This window comes from Atractosteus spatula, chromosome 11, assembly GCF_055471065.1.
Source record: "Atractosteus spatula isolate fAtrSpa1 chromosome 11, fAtrSpa1.hap1, whole genome shotgun sequence".
NCBI lineage: Eukaryota > Metazoa > Chordata > Actinopteri > Semionotiformes > Lepisosteidae > Atractosteus > Atractosteus spatula.
The window spans coordinates 40,034,096-40,055,383 of record NC_142716.1 but is presented as its reverse complement, the minus strand read 5'-3'; the positions used below and the strand labels follow the sequence as shown (position 1 = coordinate 40,055,383).

General features: G+C 37.6%; 1 protein-coding gene across 1 annotated transcript; it reads left to right on the top strand.

The window, feature by feature from the left end:
- Positions 1-2,768: 2,768 nt before the first annotated feature.
- LOC148824044 (myosin heavy chain, fast skeletal muscle-like) lies at positions 2,769-21,028 on the top strand. Its single transcript, XM_088927577.1, has 41 exons — positions 2,769-2,815; positions 3,119-3,162; positions 4,521-4,736; positions 4,825-4,968; positions 5,079-5,235; positions 5,347-5,374; positions 5,458-5,566; positions 5,651-5,743; positions 5,839-5,902; positions 6,002-6,100; positions 6,208-6,311; positions 6,400-6,538; positions 7,100-7,218; positions 7,322-7,471; positions 8,051-8,221; positions 8,350-8,656; positions 8,775-8,845; positions 9,122-9,209; positions 9,327-9,444; positions 9,574-9,697; positions 10,458-10,594; positions 11,070-11,325; positions 11,469-11,711; positions 11,799-11,975; positions 12,056-12,201; positions 12,293-12,383; positions 12,490-12,879; positions 12,975-13,101; positions 13,190-13,308; positions 14,172-14,368; positions 14,449-14,632; positions 14,760-14,925; positions 15,045-15,169; positions 15,634-15,942; positions 16,035-16,238; positions 16,327-16,452; positions 17,778-17,948; positions 18,030-18,134; positions 18,229-18,324; positions 18,427-18,561; positions 20,915-21,028. The coding sequence occupies exons 3-41, from the start codon at positions 4,533-4,535 to the stop codon at positions 20,930-20,932; spliced, it is 5,811 nt and encodes a 1,936-aa protein (XP_088783703.1). The 5' UTR covers positions 2,769-2,815; positions 3,119-3,162; positions 4,521-4,532; the 3' UTR covers positions 20,933-21,028.
- Positions 21,029-21,288: the final 260 nt, after the last annotated feature.

The window sequence follows — 21,288 nt, the reverse complement described above, 5'->3', positions numbered from 1 at the left end:
ATTAAGGAAGAGGTAGAAAAAATGTTAAGAATGGGGATAATAGAAGAATCCCATAGCGTGTGGGCTAGTCCCATAGTACTGATACCCAAGCCAGATGGAACTATTAGGTTCTGTAATTTCAAAAGGTTAAATGAGATCTCGCTGTTTGATGCATACCCTATGCCTCGTATAGATGAGCTAATCGAGCGATTAGGTAATGCTCGATATATCAGTACACTAGACCTTACGAAGGGATATTGGCAAGTACCCCTAGCCGAAGAAGCTAAAGCCAAGACCGCGTTTGCCACCCCGGAGGGGCTTTACCAGTATCGGGTCCTTCCATTTGGTTTACACTGCGCTCCTGCTATGTTTCAGAGATTAATGGACCGAATACTCAGACCTCATCGAGATTTTGCGGCTGCCTACTTAGATGATGTCGTAATTCATAGCACGACTTGGGAACAACACCTACAACACTTGGGAGCAGTAACGGGAGCTTTGTGAGAAGCAGGATTAACGGCTAATCAAAGCAAATGTTGTCTAGGGACCCACGAAGCCAATTATCTCAGCTATACGATTGGGAGGGGAATGATCGTGCCACAAGAACAGAAGATGCAGTTGATTAGAAACTGGCCTAAACCTTCTACAAAGAAGCAAATATGAACGTTTTTGGGATTGGCAAGTTACTATCGTCGTTTCATTTCAGGATTTGCCTCCATTGCCACCCCATTGCACGACTTAACAAAGTAGAGTTGCCCTGAAAAAATAAAATGGACAGAAAGGGAAGAGAGGGCCTTTCAAGAACTAAAAAAGACTTTATCATCTCAACCGGTCTTACAGGTACCTAATTTTAACAAAACATTAATGGTACAAAGTGATGCGTCTGACACTGGGATTGGAGCCATACTGTCGCAAGAAGTTGAAGGATTGGAGCACCCCATTTTGTATATTAGCCGTAAATTAAGCCCTGCGGAAAAGCATTATTTCACAACAAAAAAAGAATGTCTTGCGATAAAGTGGGCCCTGGATTATTTAAGATATTATTTATTGGGAAGACGATTTATCTTGTATACTGACAATCCGCCACTTTACCTGGTTGTTAAGGAACATGGACAAAAATGATCGAATTACGCGATGGGGCCTTAGTCTCCAGAGGTTTCAGTTCCAAACGGTTTATAGACCTGGAAAGAAACAAGGTAATGTCGATGCCCTCTCATGAATGCATTGTTTTTTTTCCAGACAGCCCGGGGATGGGGCTGATCTCAGGGGGAGGGTATGTAAGATGACCAGAGGAAGGGTCATCCAGGACAGGTATTTCAGGAATGATCTGCTTACTATACTTGACTTAGACCTGACCAAGATGGCCGCTAAGAGAAACCAGCTGACCTGCAGATGGAAAGGGCTCAGTTCGAAAAACAATGAGACACAGGTGTGTCTCATCAGGAAACAAAATATATATGCCCTGGAAACAGTGAACCGGTGCGGAAGCCAGTAGGTGAATGCGTTTTGGAGGAGATAGTGGAATTTGGTTGGTGTTGGTACAGATTTAAGGATAACCGATTTACGGAAGAAATAAAGGATTATGGTTTACGGTTTGTGACTTGGATACGGCGCGGATTTGTGGAACTTTACGGACTTTGGAATTCGGACTGAATAAGGATGGAGAGAATGGATTGAGGACTGGCTTGGAAGATGGACGAACTGGAGAAACGGAGAAAAACTCCACGAAAATAAAAGAAGAGAGTGTGGTGTGAGTACTTTTGTCTCTATTACATAAACCTTTCCTCTGGAGGCACCACAATTGGTAGAGGATGCAGGCAACCCGCTGATCGAAACTAAGAATTGTGAAAATAAAAAGTTGATTTTTTTTTCTCTCCTTCTCTCTCGGTTTGTGTGTGAACTCTCGCTAAGGAAAATGGTGTGTTAATTAAAGCTGGTGTGTCACTGTAGTCTATTCCAATGGTAACAAAGATATTAAATAGAAGAGGCAAAGAAATGAAGCTTGTGGGGTACCAGATGGGAAGGAGGGGAGGATCCTGGAAAGGTGGAAAAATGCTCAAATGGAAAAATATAATTTACACAAATGTATATCGCAACAATGACATTGCAATAATACCAAAAGAAATAGTGAGGTGCAACAGGATAAGAATCATTCAAAGACTATCAGAAAAGTGTCAACAATCTACCCCAATCTAGTGACCTTCATACTAGGTTTAACACCACAACAAGACATGAAAGTTTTTCAGAGAAAGATTTCTTGTTAACCATTAAAGACATTAAAATAACAGAATAAGTAATTCATTTTTCTTAAAAATGACATTTCTTATTTTAAAACTGTCAATAAAGGCAATTAAAGCAAAAAATAAAAAGCAGGTCTTCTAACAAAACAAGAATACATCCATCCTAAAAAAGTCTTTTTAAGAAAAGCAGTAACAATTCAGTCTGCTTACACCAGAAAATGGAATAGGACACACCTTGCTGTAGAAAATAGGGTTTAATGTAAATAAATTCATTAGGCTATGCAGCAAAATGCACAACTTGTTGAATGCAGAGGAAAACCAAATGATATATAAAATAACCCTTGGAATACACATTTTGCAAGGCCTGGGTGTGTTACAACATTTATATACTGGACTATCATTATTACCACTTGAAAAACATGATCCAAATTTAAATGATGGGTACAAACGATAATGCATTCCTGATGAGAGGCTGGATCACAGTTACATGACCAAATACAGCAGAACCTTTTGCTGGTCTGGCAAAATGATCTCAATAAAAGCAGCTCCAGTGCACCACCCTGAGCACTGAGAAGCCTGTGACGTTCCAACCAGTGGTAAGCTGCTTCAGTTTCTACATTATTGGCAATAAATGAACAGTACATTACTGGATGAGAAACTACTGTATATTTTAAAAAATTACATAACCAGATGTTTTCAGAAAATATATTATATTTTATATGTCTATATTATAGACATTTTAAAGGCCAAGACAACTCTCTCATACTTCTGTTCTTTACTATGATGAACATAAGGCCATGGATGGCAGAGTCTAGATGAAGAGAATTTTTATAGAAGATTCAAAAATACTAACAAACACACGGACAATAAAATGTTTATTTTGATTTATTTTTTTGCAGTGCGGAGTACTAAAGCCATTTTCCTGTGCTTGCTGTCAAACAAGGTAAGAGAGCAGGTTAATACAAAAAAGATTGTTAAGGTCACTTTTTATTGTATTACAAGGTAACTACACACATTACAGCATGTGTTAATTTCTTTTTATCTTTATATATCATATCAGTGTCACATGAAGTTATTCTCAGGCTAAATTTGAGTGATTTATAAAAATAAATGAATGCATTATTGTGAAGGGCCAAATGTAAAGTAGTACTTACCTATGTTAGCAAAACTTTACAAAGTGCTCTGGCTTACACTCACAATATGTGCTCCTCCAGATGTTCCACTCCAGAACTACCTCAGCAAATTCAAGGAAGACCGAGATTCATACTGATCTTTTTATTGTTGTTCTGCAGCAGCAGTGATGGTGAATGTGGCTCTTGAGCATACAGTATATTCAGAACAAACTGGTCATATACAACATTTGATGATAATCAAACATGATGTATTATTTCCTTTTTACTTTTTACTAATTTTAAGAGTATAAAACATTTTATGTACACTGAAATTTATATATGCTGATTGTATTAATTTTTAGCAAATAATCAGGAACAAAAGTAATACATTCAAAAACTTCACATTTCTGGGGTAGTAAGATCAGTCAGCTCTTTCAAAAGGGAAAAATGAACAATGAGTTCAATGAAATGAATGAGCAAAGAAACAGAAACTATTTTAATTAAAAATGACAACAGCTGAGAAGTGAGGGTGAAAAAGAATATTAATACTCAGATGGGTAGCTTGCCTTTGGCTTGTTTAGTGAGGGTCTTGAGCAATATAGTTCAGACAATGCTACTGTATGTAATCCGTTGTGACCAGCATTCACTTAACAGCATTACCAAGGTTAATTGAGATTGCTATCCTTGCATAACACATACAGTATACTTTATATGCTCATCTTATTGTGCAGCTGTGACCCACTGGCTTGGTACTGTAGGTAATTGTGAGTTTGACCAAAAAAGAAGCATCACTCCGTCAACCAATAGCAGCTTGTCAGTGGGTGGAGAATAAGAAATGGGTGATAGATACAGTAGCTAAATATGTTTGGAGAAAGAAATTGTTTTTTTAAAAAGGGAAAATAAAAAAAAAACTCTTGGTATATTCTTCACAATGTAAAAGACAATGAACTTATTTACATGTTATAAAAATATTTTATCCTAATAATACAGTACTTTACAGAATATATAGAGTGATGCATTGAAATAAACCACAACATCTATTGCAGTTTCAATACCTATCAGTATATAAATCACAATCCAATCTGTGATTCTTCAAAATGAGGTCAATCAGAAGCTATCCTATGAATCTTACAGCTCCTACAAGGAATCTACAAACTTAATTCCTGCACCTTCTTGTTTTGTACCACAGTAAGCCGCCACCATGAGTACCGACGCGGAGATGGCTGTATTTGGCCCAGCCGCCATATACCTCCGGAAGCCAGAGAGGGAGAGAATTGAGGCACAAAACAGACCCTTTGATGCCAAAACCGCCGTGTTTGTATGTGAACCCAAGGAGCTGTACGTCAAAGGCGTCCTCCAGAGTAAGGAAGGGGGCAAAGCCACCGTCAAAACTGAGGGTGGGCAGGTAGGTAGTATTTACTAAGAGTAAAGGAAATTTCAAGGTATTTACTTCATCTACTCCATTAATTATGAATAAACTTCTGATTTTTTAGACTTTAACAGTAAAAGAGGATGAAATCTTCCCCATGAATCCTCCCAAATTCGATAAAATGGAGGACATGGCCATGATGACTCACCTCAATGAAGCCTCTGTGCTGTATAACCTCAAAGAGCGTTACGCAGCATGGATGATTTATGTAAGTGTTTCACTGAAGCCAAGACAAACCAATTCAATTTCAATTGACTAAAAAAAAATCATTAAGACTTTTAAATATTAATTTCAAATACATGAATATCATTCTTCCAGACCTACTCTGGGCTGTTCTGTGCTACTGTGAACCCCTACAAGTGGCTCCCAGTGTACAACCCTGAGGTGGTGGCAGCCTACAGAGGCAAAAAGCGCATGGAGGCTCCGCCACACATCTTCTCTGTCTCTGATAACGCCTATCAGAACATGCTCACAGGTACGTAAATACCTATGTCTTACAGTTATCTATATAGATTTACAGTACTTGTTAAAACACTTTATTCAAACTTTATGATCCAATTAATCAATGAAAATATTTTCTTTCCAGATAGGGAAAACCAGTCCATTCTCATCACGTAAGTATTTCTATAATATATTTTAAAATATGGCATTACTTTTCCATTACTTCTATTTTAAATAAACCTCTATTTATCCTCAGTGGAGAATCCGGTGCCGGAAAGACTGTGAACACGAAACGTGTCATCCAGTACTTTGCCACAATCGCAGCAATTGGTGACAAGAAGAAAGAGCAAACTGGCAAAATGCAGGTTAGACAGCACTGCTAATGGATCATGAACAGCTGAAGAGATCTTGTCGTAACACAGTGAGTGATGATCCCATGTACTTTGCAGGGAACTCTGGAGGATCAAATCATTTCAGCCAACCCTCTGCTGGAGGCTTTTGGAAATGCCAAGACAGTGAGGAATGACAACTCCTCTCGCTTTGTGAGTTAGTCTTCTATTAGTCTCACACAGTACCAGTTCATTTGTCAAATATTTTACTGTAGTTTTCTAATATGTATTATTTGCATAATCAATAGGGTAAATTCATCAGAATTCATTTTGGAACCTCAGGAAAACTGGCCTCTGCTGACATAGAGACTTGTGAGTTATTTTAATTCTCAGCAGTTCACAAACATTTATCTTACTCCCATATCTCTTCAGAATTTTAAAATATATATTTTTACTTCTATTATTTCACAGATTTGCTGGAGAAGTCCAGAGTAACATTCCAGTTGTCAGATGAAAGGAGCTACCACATCTTTTACCAGATAATGACCAACCACAAACCAGAGCTCATAGGTGGGTGAAAACTGACAATTGTAATACTTTTCCAGTGATCACTTCAATATAACATTAATTAGTGCACTGTATTTAGACTATGTTTTTGTTTCTTTTTTCTCTTACAGAAATGCTCCTTATCACCACCAACCCCTATGACTTCCCCATGATCAGCATGGGTCAGATCACTGTGGCCAGCATTGATGACAAGGAGGAGCTGGTTGCCACAGATGTAAGTTCAAACTATATGAACAATAAGATTCTGGATGTAGCATTTATTTGTATTTCAAAATGGAACATGTTTACACTTAATCATACAGACTGCCATTGATATTCTGGGGTTCAGTCCTGAGGAGAAAGTTGGCATCTACAAGCTGACAGGAGCTGTGATGCACCATGGCAACATGAAATTCAAGCAGAAGCAACGAGAGGAGCAGGCCGAGCCTGATGGCACTGAGGGTAAAATTTATACTTATTCTACCCCCTCCATTCTTAATGCTCCAGTCAGATAAACTTACATTATACTATACAAGAAATGAATAAATATGCTCATTTAATAATTGAATCCTTAATTAATTAGTCAGATGTACTGTATAGTCAAATAGTCTTAGATTTTATATGAGCTCTTATTCTTGTGTTATATTAAAGGTGTGTGGTGCAGTAAAGCAAATGATGTGAGGTGATAAACTGGTTGACATCAAACAATTTTAATCTTTTTGGTACACCTCTCATTGCAATAAGTGCTAATACAAAGGCTAGATGTCATCTTAAGCAGCAGCCAGTACATAGTCAGTCCAGGTTTTTTGTGTGTCCTCTGTGTCCTGGTCACATCGATTGAGTGAAACACCCTGGTCAATTTATGTAGTCTCCACGCTATACTGTACGATTCATTGTGTATTCTACAATGAGGCATGTAAAATAGAGATAACAGAATAATAATGGATAACAGAAGTCTGTGTTTTGAGTATAACTATATTTTTATATGCTGTGACTATAATGAATGCATTTTTTGGTTTTCAGTGGCTGACAAAGTTGGTTATCTCACGGGCTTGAACTCGGCAGACCTGCTCAAAGCCCTGTGCTACCCTAGAGTGAAAGTGGGAAATGAGTTTGTGACTAAGGGACAGACTGTTCAGCAGGTATGATGTTTACTTCTAAACACATTGTCAGATTGATTTTCAAGAAATGAAAGTTGTTCTTTATCTAATAAAATAATTTGTTGATTTGTGAATCCTTTATTAGGTCAACAATTCAGTTGGTGCCCTGGCTAAGTCTATCTATGAGAAGATGTTCTTGTGGATGGTTGTCCGCATTAACCAGATGTTGGACACTAAGCAGGCAAGACAGTTCTTCATTGGTGTCCTGGATATTGCAGGGTTCGAAATCTTTAATGTAAGTAATGATTTCAATACAGTGTATAATATGTGTTTATGCATGCATTTGTGCAAGCTGAAAGGGAAGACTAGAGATAAGAATACAAAGAGAGACAGAGGATTTAAAAGCAAGGAAATACATTTCTTTAAAGAAAATCCACACTGTCAGCTTCAACAATTTGTGTATGGTATTTTTTCAAGACACCAGGTACTCTCTGTGTCTCTTATTTTCTTGTTTGTGTTTTACTGCAAATTTAATTTCCCTTTGCATTCTGAAATTATTTTGTCATTGTTGATCATTAAGACACTGCACTTATAGAACAACTGATATGCCTAGTGGCTTTCATGATTTTAAATATAAATTAAACTGAATAAAATGTTGTGCATAACCCTTTCTGTTCCAGGCATTCACAATCCAGCTTTCTTAATGGAACTTTGTAAGTAATCTTTTCAGACCAGAAATCTATCTGGCTGCTCTCCTTTATACTATTTCTATATGGAAGAAATACATTTGAAAAACATGAAAATAAATACACTATTCCTATTGTAATACTTGTAATACTATATTTTAAACACTTTGTATTTCCCTTTCCTACAGTTTAACAGCTTGGAACAGCTGTGCATCAACTTCACCAATGAGAAGCTGCAACAGTTCTTCAATCACCACATGTTTGTACTGGAACAAGAAGAGTACAAGAAAGAGGGAATTGACTGGGAGTTCATTGACTTTGGTATGGACTTGGCTGCCTGCATTGAACTCATTGAGAAGGTTTGTATGATTATTGATGCAATTTATTCAAATGATACTGAGTTTTGCTATCTATACTGTATATCCATATTTGATCATATGGACTGAGTTTTGTTATCCATATCATCTGAAATAATTTGTCTGAACAGCCAATGGGAATCTTCTCCATCCTTGAAGAGGAGTGCATGTTCCCCAAGGCCTCAGACACAACCTTCAAGAACAAGCTCTATGACCAGCATCTGGGCAAGTCCAACTGCTTCCAGAAGCCCAAACCTGCCAAAGGCAAGGCTGAGGCCCACTTCTCCCTGGTGCACTATGCAGGCACAGTGGACTACAACATCACTGGCTGGCTGGACAAGAACAAGGACCCCCTGAATGAGTCTGTTGTGCAGCTGTACCAGAAATCCTCCATGAAACTGCTGGCCTTGCTGTATGCCAGCTTTTCCGCTGGTGACGGTTGAGTATTAGTTTTTATTATTTTTACTAAATACTGTACTGATTTTGTAGTTTTGGTTCCTTAAAAATAATTTTTTTTTTGGAGCCCGATCATTTTTCTTTTCTATTATTTTTACAGACGCTGGTGGTGGAAAGAAGGGAGGCAAGAAGAAGGGTGGTTCTTTCCAGACTGTCTCTGCTCTCTTCAGGGTAGGTTATAATTATTCCAGAAAAACAAATTTGGCTCAAATTACATCTAATTAGGTTTCAACTTTAAAAATGGACTTTTTGAAAGCTTTCTCCTCTTTAAAAAATAACTACATTTAATATCCTCTAGGGAATGCATGTTGTAATTACATAAACATTAAATTAAGATTAATTAAGATCAGCAGAGAGATTAAAACATCTTCATTTCTCCTTCAGAAGCTCTTAATATACAGTAAATGCTAAAGTATATAATCAAACAGTGCACTTTAAACTCCACAGGAGAACCTGGGCAAGCTCATGTCCAACTTGAGGAGCACCCATCCTCACTTTGTGCGCTGCCTTATTCCCAATGAATCAAAGACTCCAGGTAATGAGCACAGAATGTTTAGATCTTTTGTAATTTACATCCAGATATGGTGGTATTTTCTTTTTTCAGAAGATGTAGCATCTGTTTAAAAACAACTATATCTCATTCTTTTTTTAGGTCTTATGGAGAACTTCCTGGTTATCCACCAGCTGAGGTGTAATGGTGTGCTGGAAGGTATCAGAATTTGTAGAAAAGGATTCCCAAGCAGAATTCTGTATGGAGACTTCAAGCAAAGGTACCATAAAAATTAAAGCATAATTAACTTAGAAATGTTTACATTTAATTCTTAGAGATTAATGGATACACAAATACCTAGGAAGGAAGAAGAATTTCAACACTATTCTTTTCTCTACGTTTCTGAAAGATACAAAGTTCTGAATGCCAGCGCCATCCCAGAGGGTCAGTTCATTGACAGCAAGAAAGCTTCAGAGAAGCTCTTGGGATCAATTGATGTTGACCACACTCAGTATAAATTTGGGCACACCAAGGTAGGACTTCAGCAGCATAAATAATGAAAGGAAATAACACTAACGTGCAAAATAAGCCTGAAATGTTTTGTCAAAGTTGACAAGTATTTTAATGCGAAGCAATTGCACATTTGTTATATACAGTACATATGGTAAGAACAATACTTGACTTTTTTCACTCTGTCACATAGCCAAATTTGCTACATGTTTAAGCTTGAATACATACTGTAGATGTATAAATTTTAAAGAAATAAAAATGAGAAAATCAAAGTCAATAAGGCTAACACCAACACACACCTGGGCTATAACAGTTAGGGGGCTCCAACAACTCATGCAGCGATTGAGATTTATGGGTGACTCACATCATGTACAGAAATATTCTAATTAAAAGTACTGTGTATATATTTCATTGAGATAAAAGTTCTTAAACAAGTCTCATATGGGTATTGAATAAAAGTCATTTACCTTCTGATATCAAGTTAAAATTTCTATTTAAATCTACCTGCAGTACAAGCACTGTTTGTGTTTATCACTGTTGCCTTTTCGGATTTGGGCTCCTACAAATTGTAATCTTACAATTACTCTTTCCATATGTAAAGAGAACTAAAAATCATTAAAGAATGTCAGTAAGACTTATACCCTACCAACACAAATCTTGCCTATAATTAGGGACTTCCAACAAATCATGTAGGGCTTGAGAAATATCCTAATAAAATGTATACTGTATTTACAGCATATTTTATAGATTACAAAATGCTTAAATCTTTCCCCTCAATTTCAGGTATTCTTCAAAGCTGGCCTGCTGGGTACCCTGGAGGAGATGAGAGATGAGAAACTGGCTGCCCTCATCACCATCACTCAGGCTTTGTGCCGTGGCTTCGTCATGAGAGTGGAGTTCAAAAAGATGATGGAAAGAAGGTAAGAAACTTGGGCTGAGAAACATTAGAACAGTTTTCCATCCTGAGCAGCCTTCAAGAGCAGCAGCCCTTGTAAGGAACAGTTTTCTGACAATAGATGAAAGAATTCTGAAAAGTGCCACTTAATGGCAAATTAAGTTTAACAAGCTTTTAACTTCAATTAACGTAACTACTCATAAAATAAATTATGCCCAGAAAAAAACTTCTGATATAAACATTAAAGGTGGTGTTTAAGTGATGACTTAATTTATCAAACATATTTCTTGCAGGTGCTAAATGATTATTTAACCACAGGAAATGTTTTAATTTCAACTGAAAAAGCCAAACCTAAACATACATTAAAAAAAGGCAATAGAAACAGTCAGAACTATTAGTTTATACTACCAATCTGCCAAAACAGTTGACATTCATCTGACTTCTTGGAATATTCTGTATTGTATCACAAAACACAACAAATATTCATTTTCTTCATACAGAGAGTCGATTTACAGCATCCAATACAACATCCGCTCATTCATGAATGTGAAACACTGGCCATGGATGAAGCTGTACTTCAAGATCAAGCCTCTCCTGAAGAGCGCTGAGGCTGAGAAGGAGATGGCCAATATAAAGGAAGAGTTTATCAAGTGCAAGGAAGACCTGACAAAGGCAGAAGCCAAGAGAAAGGAACTTGAGGAGAAAATGGTTTCTCTGCTGCAGGAGAAGAATGACCTGCAGTTACAAGTGCAGTCTGTAAGCACTAACTGTCTATTCTGCAATATTAAATTATAACATACAGCTGCAGCATTGCTGAAAACATGATTTTTGTATCTAACAAGTACAACTCTGAAATGTAATTTTAGATTTAGTAACTAAAATCAATTATTTATCAACAGGAAATGGAGAGTCTCTCAGATGCTGAAGAAAGGTGTGAGGGGCTGATCAAAAACAAGATCCAGCTTGAGGCCAAAGTGAAAGAGATAACAGAGAGACTGGAGGACGAAGAGGAAAGTAATGCTGAGCTGACAGCCAAGAAGAGGAAACTGGAGGATGAGTGCTCTGAGCTGAAGAAAGACATTGATGACTTAGAGCTCACCTTGGCCAAAGTGGAGAAGGAGAAACACGCCACAGAAAATAAGGTTTGCTTCTAAAATGTCCAAAATAACTAACTAGTCATTAAAAAGCCAGTATAATGATATGCTTAAAGATTTATTGAATACTTCCAGGTTAAAAACCTGACTGAAGAGATGGCCACTCAGGATGAAAGCATTGCCAAACTAACCAAGGAGAAGAAAGCTCTCCAAGAGGCTCATCAACAGACCCTTGATGATCTGCAGGCAGAGGAGGACAAAGTCAACACTCTGACTAAAGCCAAGACAAAGCTTGAACAGCAAGTGGATGATGTAAGTGACACATCCAAACACATACTTCTTCTATTTTTAGACAGCCTGAACTAAACATAATAATGTGTCAAATATTCTAGCTTGAAGGTTCACTGGAGCAAGAAAAGAAACTCCGAATGGACCTGGAGAGAGCCAAGAGAAAGCTGGAAGGTGATCTGAAACTCTCTCAAGAATCTGTCATGGATCTGGAAAATGACAAGCAACAGTCAGAGGAGAAGATCAAGAAGTAAGATTGTATTAAATATACAAATATATATGTCATTTGAAAATGCTGTAACAATTACTATAATAATGTGAATATTTTTTCTCCTTCACAGGAAGGACTTTGAAATAAGCCAGTTCCTCAGCAAGATTGAAGATGAACAAGCACTGGGGGCCCAGCTGCAGAAGAAGATTAAGGAGCTACAGGTATTTCAGGGACAAACCTAACACTTATTTTGGGTTAACTGTATTTCTATTATTTTCTATAATCGCCTACATATTATATACTTTCATCATTTCTACAATCATCTAGGCTCGTATTGAAGAGCTTGAAGAGGAAATTGAGGCTGAACGTGCTGCTCGGGCCAAGGTTGAGAAGCAGAGGGCTGACCTCTCCAGGGAACTTGAGGAGATCAGTGAAAGACTTGAAGAAGCTGGAGGAGCAACTTCTGCCCAGATTGAGATGAACAAGAAACGTGAAGCTGAGTTCCAGAAGCTCCGCCGTGACCTTGAAGAGGCCACTCTGCAGCATGAAGCCACAGCGGCAGCTCTCCGCAAGAAGCAGGCTGACAGTGTGGCAGAATTAGGGGAGCAGATTGACAACCTGCAGAGAGTCAAACAGAAGCTGGAGAAGGAGAAGAGCGAGTACAAAATGGAAATTGATGACCTCTCTAGCAACATGGAAGCAGTTTCCAAGTCAAAGGTAAAATCAAATCTGGCCTTTATTGATGTAATCATATTACACACATTTTTGTTTTTACTACAGTATACTGTAAGATTTTCTTATCTGAATGACAGGCTAATCTGGAGAAGATGTGCCGTACCCTGGAGGACCAACTCAGTGAACTGAAGACTAAGAGTGATGAAAACGTCCGCCAGGTCAATGACATTAGCGCACAAAAAGCAAGGCTTCAGACAGAAAATGGTAAAATATTATTTAGTGTTACTAATTTTTTCATATTTTCATAAACAGAACAATGAAAGTTTCATTTACTATTGTTTTGTTCCCTAAGGTGAACTTGCTCGTCAGCTAGAAGAGAAAGAAGCTCTGGTTTCCCAGCTCACTAGAGGCAAACAGGCCTTCACTCAGCAAACTGAGGAGCTGAAGAGGCAGCTGGAGGAGGAAGTGAAAGTAAGTTGTGTTTATAATATACAGTATGAGATTCTTTGCTCCTGTTAATTTCTATTTTAGGAAGGTATCACAGTAGTCCTACTCCAGATATAAGAAAAATACATCGTTGGCTCCAGCTTGAAATAGTTGATGTAATGTGTTGCTGCTATAGGTAGTAATGCAGCCACACTTTTATATGAAGAGCAGGGAGATAACATGGGCAAGCAGTCAAGCAGCTGCATGAGCACATAGCAAACTGTTAACAGACAGCAGCAGGGACAGCCTGGCACAGCAAGACAAGCACAGGCAAGTGTAGTAAAGGAAATGATGAGAACAATTCTTACTAATTTTGCTTTTTCATTAACAGAAGAATTAAGTATATTTATTCTAAGTATATTTATTCTTATATGTATGTTTGTTTAGAATGATGCCCTATGTAGAACAGGTGCTGAAAAACTGCAACAATACACAAAATGTAACAGAGCATTTATTATATTTTCCAATGAAACGGTTTAAAAATCAATAAATGGAAAGATGGAAAGAATGAGAAGGATGTTAAAGGATGCAAAATATGAACAAGCATACTGCAGCTACAAACTACAGTATGGAGCAGCTCTGGATTAAAAGTCTGGAATCAAAGACAGTTTTTTTTCTAAAATAGGACAATGATTTGTATATTAGAATGAAGAATAAATTATGAATCCAAAAAATGTGGTGAGGAAAAACAATATCAGATTCTCCAAGTTTAATTATAATCATCATCTGAATCAAGTAGGTATGTAGCTGAAACAATTACACATTTGTAAATACAGTGAAATTAAAGTAGCTGACAGTAATCCCTTTCTTTTGGAAGTATATTTTTAGCCAATACATTCCCTTTTTAGGCCAAGAATGCTCTGGCTCATGGTCTCCAGTCCGCTCGCCATGACTGCGACCTGCTCCGGGAGCAATATGAGGAGGAGCAGGAGGCCAAGGCAGAGCTGCAGCGCTCAATGTCCAAGGCCAACAGTGAAGTGGCTCAGTGGAGGACAAAATACGAGACTGATGCCATCCAGCGCACTGAGGAGCTTGAAGAGGCCAAGTAAGAGACATTCACTGAATTTATAAAGATTAGTATTATCAAAATACCATTCCTTCCCTGATCATGATCACTTTCCATAGGAAAAAGCTTGCCCAGCGCCTCCAAGATGCTGAGGAACAAATTGAGGCTGTGAACTCCAAGTGTGCCTCTCTGGAAAAGACCAAGCAGAGACTTCAGGGTGAAGTGGAGGACCTCATGATTGATGTGGAGAGAGCAAATTCCCAGGCTGCTAACCTTGACAAGAAGCAGAGGAACTTTGACAAGGTGAAGAAGCAATTCATATAGAAGTGCAAAAACAGTTAAATTAGTTTAAAATAAGACACCTCAATCCTCATGAGTAAGTGTCTGATATACTACTGTAGTTCATATTTCCGCAATTCTTTTTTTTCAGGTTCTGGCAGAATGGAAGCAGAAGTTTGAGGAAGGCCAGGCTGAGCTGGAAGCTGCACAGAAAGAGGCTCGCTCTCTAAGCACTGAGCTCTTCAAGATGAAGAACTCCTATGAAGAGGCTCTGGACCATCTTGAGACCCTTAAACGGGAGAACAAGAACTTGCAGCGTAAGTACAAAAAGAGAAAAATGTTGAGTTTATAAGACTATGGAACTATAAGATTAAAAGATTAAACATGTTACTCTCCTTAGAATATTTACATTCTGTGTAATATATCTTCCAAATAGAGGAGATCTCAGATCTCTCTGAACAGATTGGTGAGACTGGAAAGACCATTCATGAGTTGGAAAAAGCAAAGAAACAGGCCGAGACAGAGAAGTCTGAAATTCAAACTGCGCTGGAGGAAGCTGAGGTACTAAACACAAAACATAAAAAAATGGTGGATATTTTAAAAACTTTTCTTAAGTAAGATTCTTAGATTTTCAGTGTATTTTTAGAATGTAAGAATACATTATTTAAAATGATAATTTGATATTCCTGGTCTGTTTTTCCATGTTCTATTTGAAAAAAATACAATATAAAAGGTGTGCTATTTGCTTCAATGTGTATTACCTGATATTATTGTACTTCATTGTCTTTTGGGTATACATCAACATTTTCTGTCTACAATATGTAGTATTTAATTTCATATTCATTTTGTATAAGTGCTACGTTAATACATGGAAGAAAACATTACATAGACTGTCAAAGCACAGCAGACTAGGAAAATAAATCTGAGCTATAGCTCTTTGCTTCTCCCCACATTATCAGATTTAATTTCATTCACTATTTTTTGTCCAAAAGAATAGGAATTTACAAATTTTATTATTACATCAGGCATCACTGGAGCATGAAGAGTCAAAGATCCTTCGTGTGCAGCTGGAATTGACTCAAATCAAGTCTGAAGTGGACAGAAAGATTGCAGAAAAGGATGAGGAAATGGAGCAAATGAAGAGAAACAACCAGAGGATTGTGGACACCATGCAGAGTGCTCTTGATTCAGAGATTAGGAGCAGAAATGATGCCCTAAGAATTAAGAAAAAGATGGAAGGAGATCTCAATGAGATGGAAATTCAGCTGAGCCATTCCAATCGCCAGGCTGCTGAAGCCCAGAAACAACTAAGGAATGTCCAAGGACAACTCAAGGTACTGAAGATTTTACCCTAAACCATAAACATTCATGCTCTTTTATTTTTAAGGATCATTTGATGGTTATGATGGCGTTTTGCTTTTATCAGGATGCCCAGCTGCACCTGGATGATGCCCTTAGAGGACAGGAGGACATGAAGGAACAGGTTGCCATGGTGGAGCGCAGGAACAACCTGATGCAGGCTGAGATTGAGGAACTGAGGGTTGCCCTGGAACAGACTGAGAGAGGCCGCAAAGTAGCTGAGCAGGAACTGCTTGATGCCAGCGAGCGTGTGCAGCTGCTGCACTCCCAGGTTAATAAAAACCTCACATTTCTTACAAATTATTAAACTTTCATCTTTCTTTTCATATTTCTGTAAGTTAAAAATGTTGTCATTTCAGAATACTAGCTTGATCAACACAAAGAAGAAGCTTGAGAGCGACATTGTTCAGCTCCAAGGTGAAGTTGATGACACCATCCAGGAAGCAAGAAATGCCGAAGAGAAGGCCAAGAAAGCTATCACTGATGTGAGTCACCCTCAGCATTTCAAGCTTCATCTGACTATACAGTATACTGTATACTGTATATTTGGCTGGTGGACATGATAGCCCACAAAAAGTATAATGATCTATTTGTTTATAAGATGCACTTTAGTGAAAACACATAAAGTCTAAGTAAAAAGAAAATATTACATGTACATTAAAATAAAAGAACTGCAGATACTGAAAGAACTGCTTTTTTATAAACAGAGTGGATACAAATCAGTAATTAATACACTGTTGATTATGTACTTATGACAAATCCCTCTTCTTTGGAAGTGCGTTTTTTTTTTGTGTGCAGATTAGGTGAATGTCAGAAAAACCCTGATGTAAATATAACCTTCTCAGCTCAAATTTGACCCTCCCTTTGCATGCCTGTCTCCTTTGCCATCTTAAGTAAGTGGAAAGTACCTCAACCCAGTCATCCCTGTTTGGTCAGACCCACTCTTATACCTTCATTACTATACCAGTGGGCAAACACTACGACAACCGAGGCTGCAACTTCTTGCAAACCTTCCCCTGTACTCACCTACCTCTTATGAAAAGCTTGTCTTCCTCTTGAGGTCTCTTCATATTTCTAAACGAAGTATAAAACCTGGAACCTTCTGCTAATAACAAAGCATTTCACCATTAGACCATCTATCTACTGACCTTTAAACAGGGGAACCGGCTTCCAAACAGGTGAAGCCAATAACCTCATGAAAATAAAATGCAGATAATTCCTTTTATTTCTTGTCCTGGGGTATCTGTTCACTGCCCTCATGTGGGCCATCCCAGTTTTGACACTGCCTGCTCTGATACATGCTCCATGATTAAAACTAGTATATTCTACTTCAATACATTTTTTTTATTCCAGCAGTGAAATATTCATTATGATGATTTTTTTACCATACCGTTGTGACATTTTTCACAGCTTTAAACTTTCCAACTAAAATATCTAACTTATCATTTGTTTTCTCGTTTGTGCTAAAATATCTTTATCATCATCAAGTTTAAATATATTAGCTAATTTAGTGCATTGTGGGATCCATCTGGTATTGTTTCTTGATGTCTTTGCTAGAAATTACACTATTGGAACCTTAGCGAGGTCTAATTAATTCAGGACTTAAAAAGGTCGGGTAGAAATCTTTCCTCATGTATAAGAAATAGTCATTTTCAAGTTGCGTAAAAATCAATTAAATATTTTTTGCTTTCAGCAAAACCAGACTTGACCAGACTCTAACCAGACTTGAAGTCAGAGCCCAACCCCACTATTCACTCAAGAAAAGAAGAACATATCTAAAGTCCTTGTCATTGATGTTAATAAATTTCAGGCTGCCATGATGGCAGAGGAGCTGAAGAAGGAGCAGGACACCAGCTCTCACCTGGAGAGAATGAAGAAGAACATGGAGGTCACAGTGAAGGACCTGCAGCACCGTCTGGATGAGGCTGAGCAGCTGGCAATGAAGGGTGGAAAGAAACAACTTCAGAAGCTGGAGGCCAGGGTAATCTGGGTGGGATGAACAGGGTCCATTTTATACAAATACAGAGAAAAGACTTGTTTTCACATTTGATTGGATTTGTAGGTGCGTGAGCTGGAAAATGAACTTGAAGCTGAACAAAGGCGTGGAGCTGAGGCCATTAAAGGCGTTCGAAAATATGAGAGAAGAGTCAAGGAGCTCACCTACCAGGTAACATACCGATATACTGGATCTTCTTTAACATAAAGGTACATATCAGTACAGTAATTCACTTTTGAAAATGATTGTGTTTTCATCTCTACAGTCAGAAGAGGACAGGAAGAATGTGAACCGACTCCAGGATCTGGTCGACAAGCTGCAACTGAAAGTGAAGGCTTACAAGAGACAGGCTGAGGAAGCTGTAAGACATGGTTTTAACAAGCTTTGATTAGTTGCTTTCCTACACAAATGTTCCGTTCACAAATTAGAACATTATATATAAAAACTTTTTTTGCCATTTCAGGAGGAACAAGCCAATGCTCATCTCTCCAAGTTCAGGAAGGCTCAGCATGAGCTGGAAGAAGCTGATGAACGTGCCGATATTGCCGAGTCCCAGGTCAACAAGCTGAGAGCCAAGAGCCGTGATATGAGCTCCAAGGTAAGCTGAAATTATAGGTGGATTTCATTCTTTTCATTTTAAAGATTTCTGCTATTCTTTAAAATGTAAGACAGCATGGTATCACAATAGTTAGCATTGCTGCCTCACAGGGCTGGGGCACTGCGTTCAATTCCTGGAGTACTACCTGTGTGGAGTTTGAATGTTCTCCCCATGTTTGCATGGGTTACCTCCAGGTGCTCTGGTTTACTCCTACATTCCAAAGATATACTGATAGGTTAATTGGCTTCTGGGACAACTGGATCTGGCTTGAGAGTGTGTGTGTGTGTGTGTGTGTGTGTGTGTGTGTGTGTTTGTGTCTGTGTGACTGCCCACTGATGCAATGGCATCTTGTCCATCCTGCCTTGTGCCTGTTGCTTGCCAGGATAGGCTCCGGCTCCCCCAAGACCCTGTATTGGATAAAGCGGTCAGAAAATAGATAAATAGATGGATGGACAAAATATGGATAGCTGCATAGAACTTTAAAATATGCTCTTCACATTTCAGAACTAATAACACAGCCACGATATTTTAAATGACAAATTAAATAAAACAGTAAATAACTTAAATGATTTGATTAATCATCATCATTAATCATCATTAATCATTAATCAATTTAATGTGATGATTAATCCTCACACACAAAATAAACATCTAATAAAAGCTTAATTTTTTTAATATTTAGTGCTCCAGAGTCTAAACTGTAAATCAAAATATCCTTTAAATCATATTTAGCTTATTTCTTTAGACATTCTGAAATAGTTCCAAAAGGTGCTTTCAAAATGTTATATTTTAAGACTAAATCTGTCTAAAAGTGTGACAAAGAAAATGTATGCTGTGACATACTGTATGTGGTAAAAAGGTGTCCCTGAAAAGGTGATGAATCTGAAAAAAAAGTGTTTTTCTTGCCCCGTTTTTTTGCTTTCATGTGATTTACTGGTCCTACATACTGAACAGTATTCTCAAGTTTTAGTTCCAGTTTTAGGTCATTAATGGAATGATCAGATCACAGTGGATTTTAAACAGATTTATCCAGAAATCAATTGGTTATCATGTTTTTTTTTACTTTCCATGTCTGTGGCAGTTGCTACACAACATAGTAAAACGTAAAAGCTCAGCAACTGTGCCCTAGTTTGTATCCATGCAGCTGCATTAAATTTAGCTTTTAAGAGTTTCTAGTATAAAACTTTTAAAAATCTGTGCCTGTTGAGTAAGAGACAGTAGGAGACCTTTGTAAAAAAGTAATGTATTTTAGTATTAATCCATATTTTGCTTATGATATCATTAATAATGCATGACAGTTTGAAACCTGCAGACACTTTAACTTTTTTTTAGGATTGATTGTTGTTCAGGGTTTTAAAATAACCTTTTTAGAAGACAAAAGTTTTAAATGATTCTTCTCTGTACCAAATATTTTCAAGGACATACCAAGGACTTGCAGATACTTTTTTTATGGATTGTTTGTTGTTCAAGGTTTTAAAAATAACCATTTTAGAAGACAAAAGTCACACTGAAAATGAAATGAGATCTTTCTTTTAAGTCTGAGTGAGTTCTAAATGATTCTTCTCTGTACCAAATATTTTCAAGAGCATACAGTATCAGATAATAATAGAGCAAAACCATTTCAAAGGAACACTGGTAAATTAATGGACTACAAATAATTAAAACTCTGTGTAAATAAAAATAATACAGTATATATATATTCCTCTAATTTTAACAATAGGCTATATACTGTATATGTGTTTGTACTTGGCTATTGGCTACTCAACACATTCTCATTTGTAAACAATATGCCTCAGGTGTGGTGGGAGCTGGGGAGCTACAAAAGTATGAGGCAGAAGGAGGTTTGTTCTGCAGAAGAATATGATTATGCACATAAAGAAAAAGAAAACTGCACATTTTGCACTCTAAATCTGAGAGATCATGGCTCTCTCTCACAGAAAAGTGGATTGCTCTCTCCAGGTAATGGGAGAAAAGCTGCCCCAGGTGAAGGAGTGCCTGAAGGTCTTTTTCAAGCATAGGGACAGAGAGGATTGTGAGAATGACAGTCGATTGGTGCAACTGCTGCAGTAATGCAGTATGAACCCTAGTGGTTAAGCGAGAGCTGAGTTTTCGGACGAAGCTCTCTGTTTTCTCTGTTTTCTGGATCTACGTCCCTATCCTCCAAGCAGAAATGAGGTTTCTCCATATAGCTGCTGGGCTTAATCTCATGGTAAGGAGCCTGGCAATTTGAGAGGACTCTGGAGTATCCACTGCTCCACCAGAGAGAGAGGAGCCTCTTGAACTTGTATTTACTTTGTCTCTTTTTTTACCTTTACTATGAGTTAATTACTTTAATTCTGTTTGCTTTTAACAGAGTAAAGAAGCTGAATGAAGAAGAGGCCTTGTACTTAAGAAATTCATACAATATGAGTTTCAACATGAAATATTCTGGTAAAAGTGTTTTGTGAATAAAATACTTTTGCTTCAACTTCACATTTTGTGTTTTCTAGAATACTTATACAAATATCTAAAAAAGCCTTTAACAACTTTGAAATAAAAATTAATATGTTTCATATGGTTAAAAGAAATAAAACGCCCGCTCTCTCTTAAATTATATTTCAAAGAAAGGTGTTTTCAGCACTGAAACGTGGCATGCTTAATCAGATAAATAATAAATTTGAATTGGTTTTGGTCTGCAGATACTATCAGAATCCTGCCACAGGCTTTTTAACCTGAGAATCTCAGGAA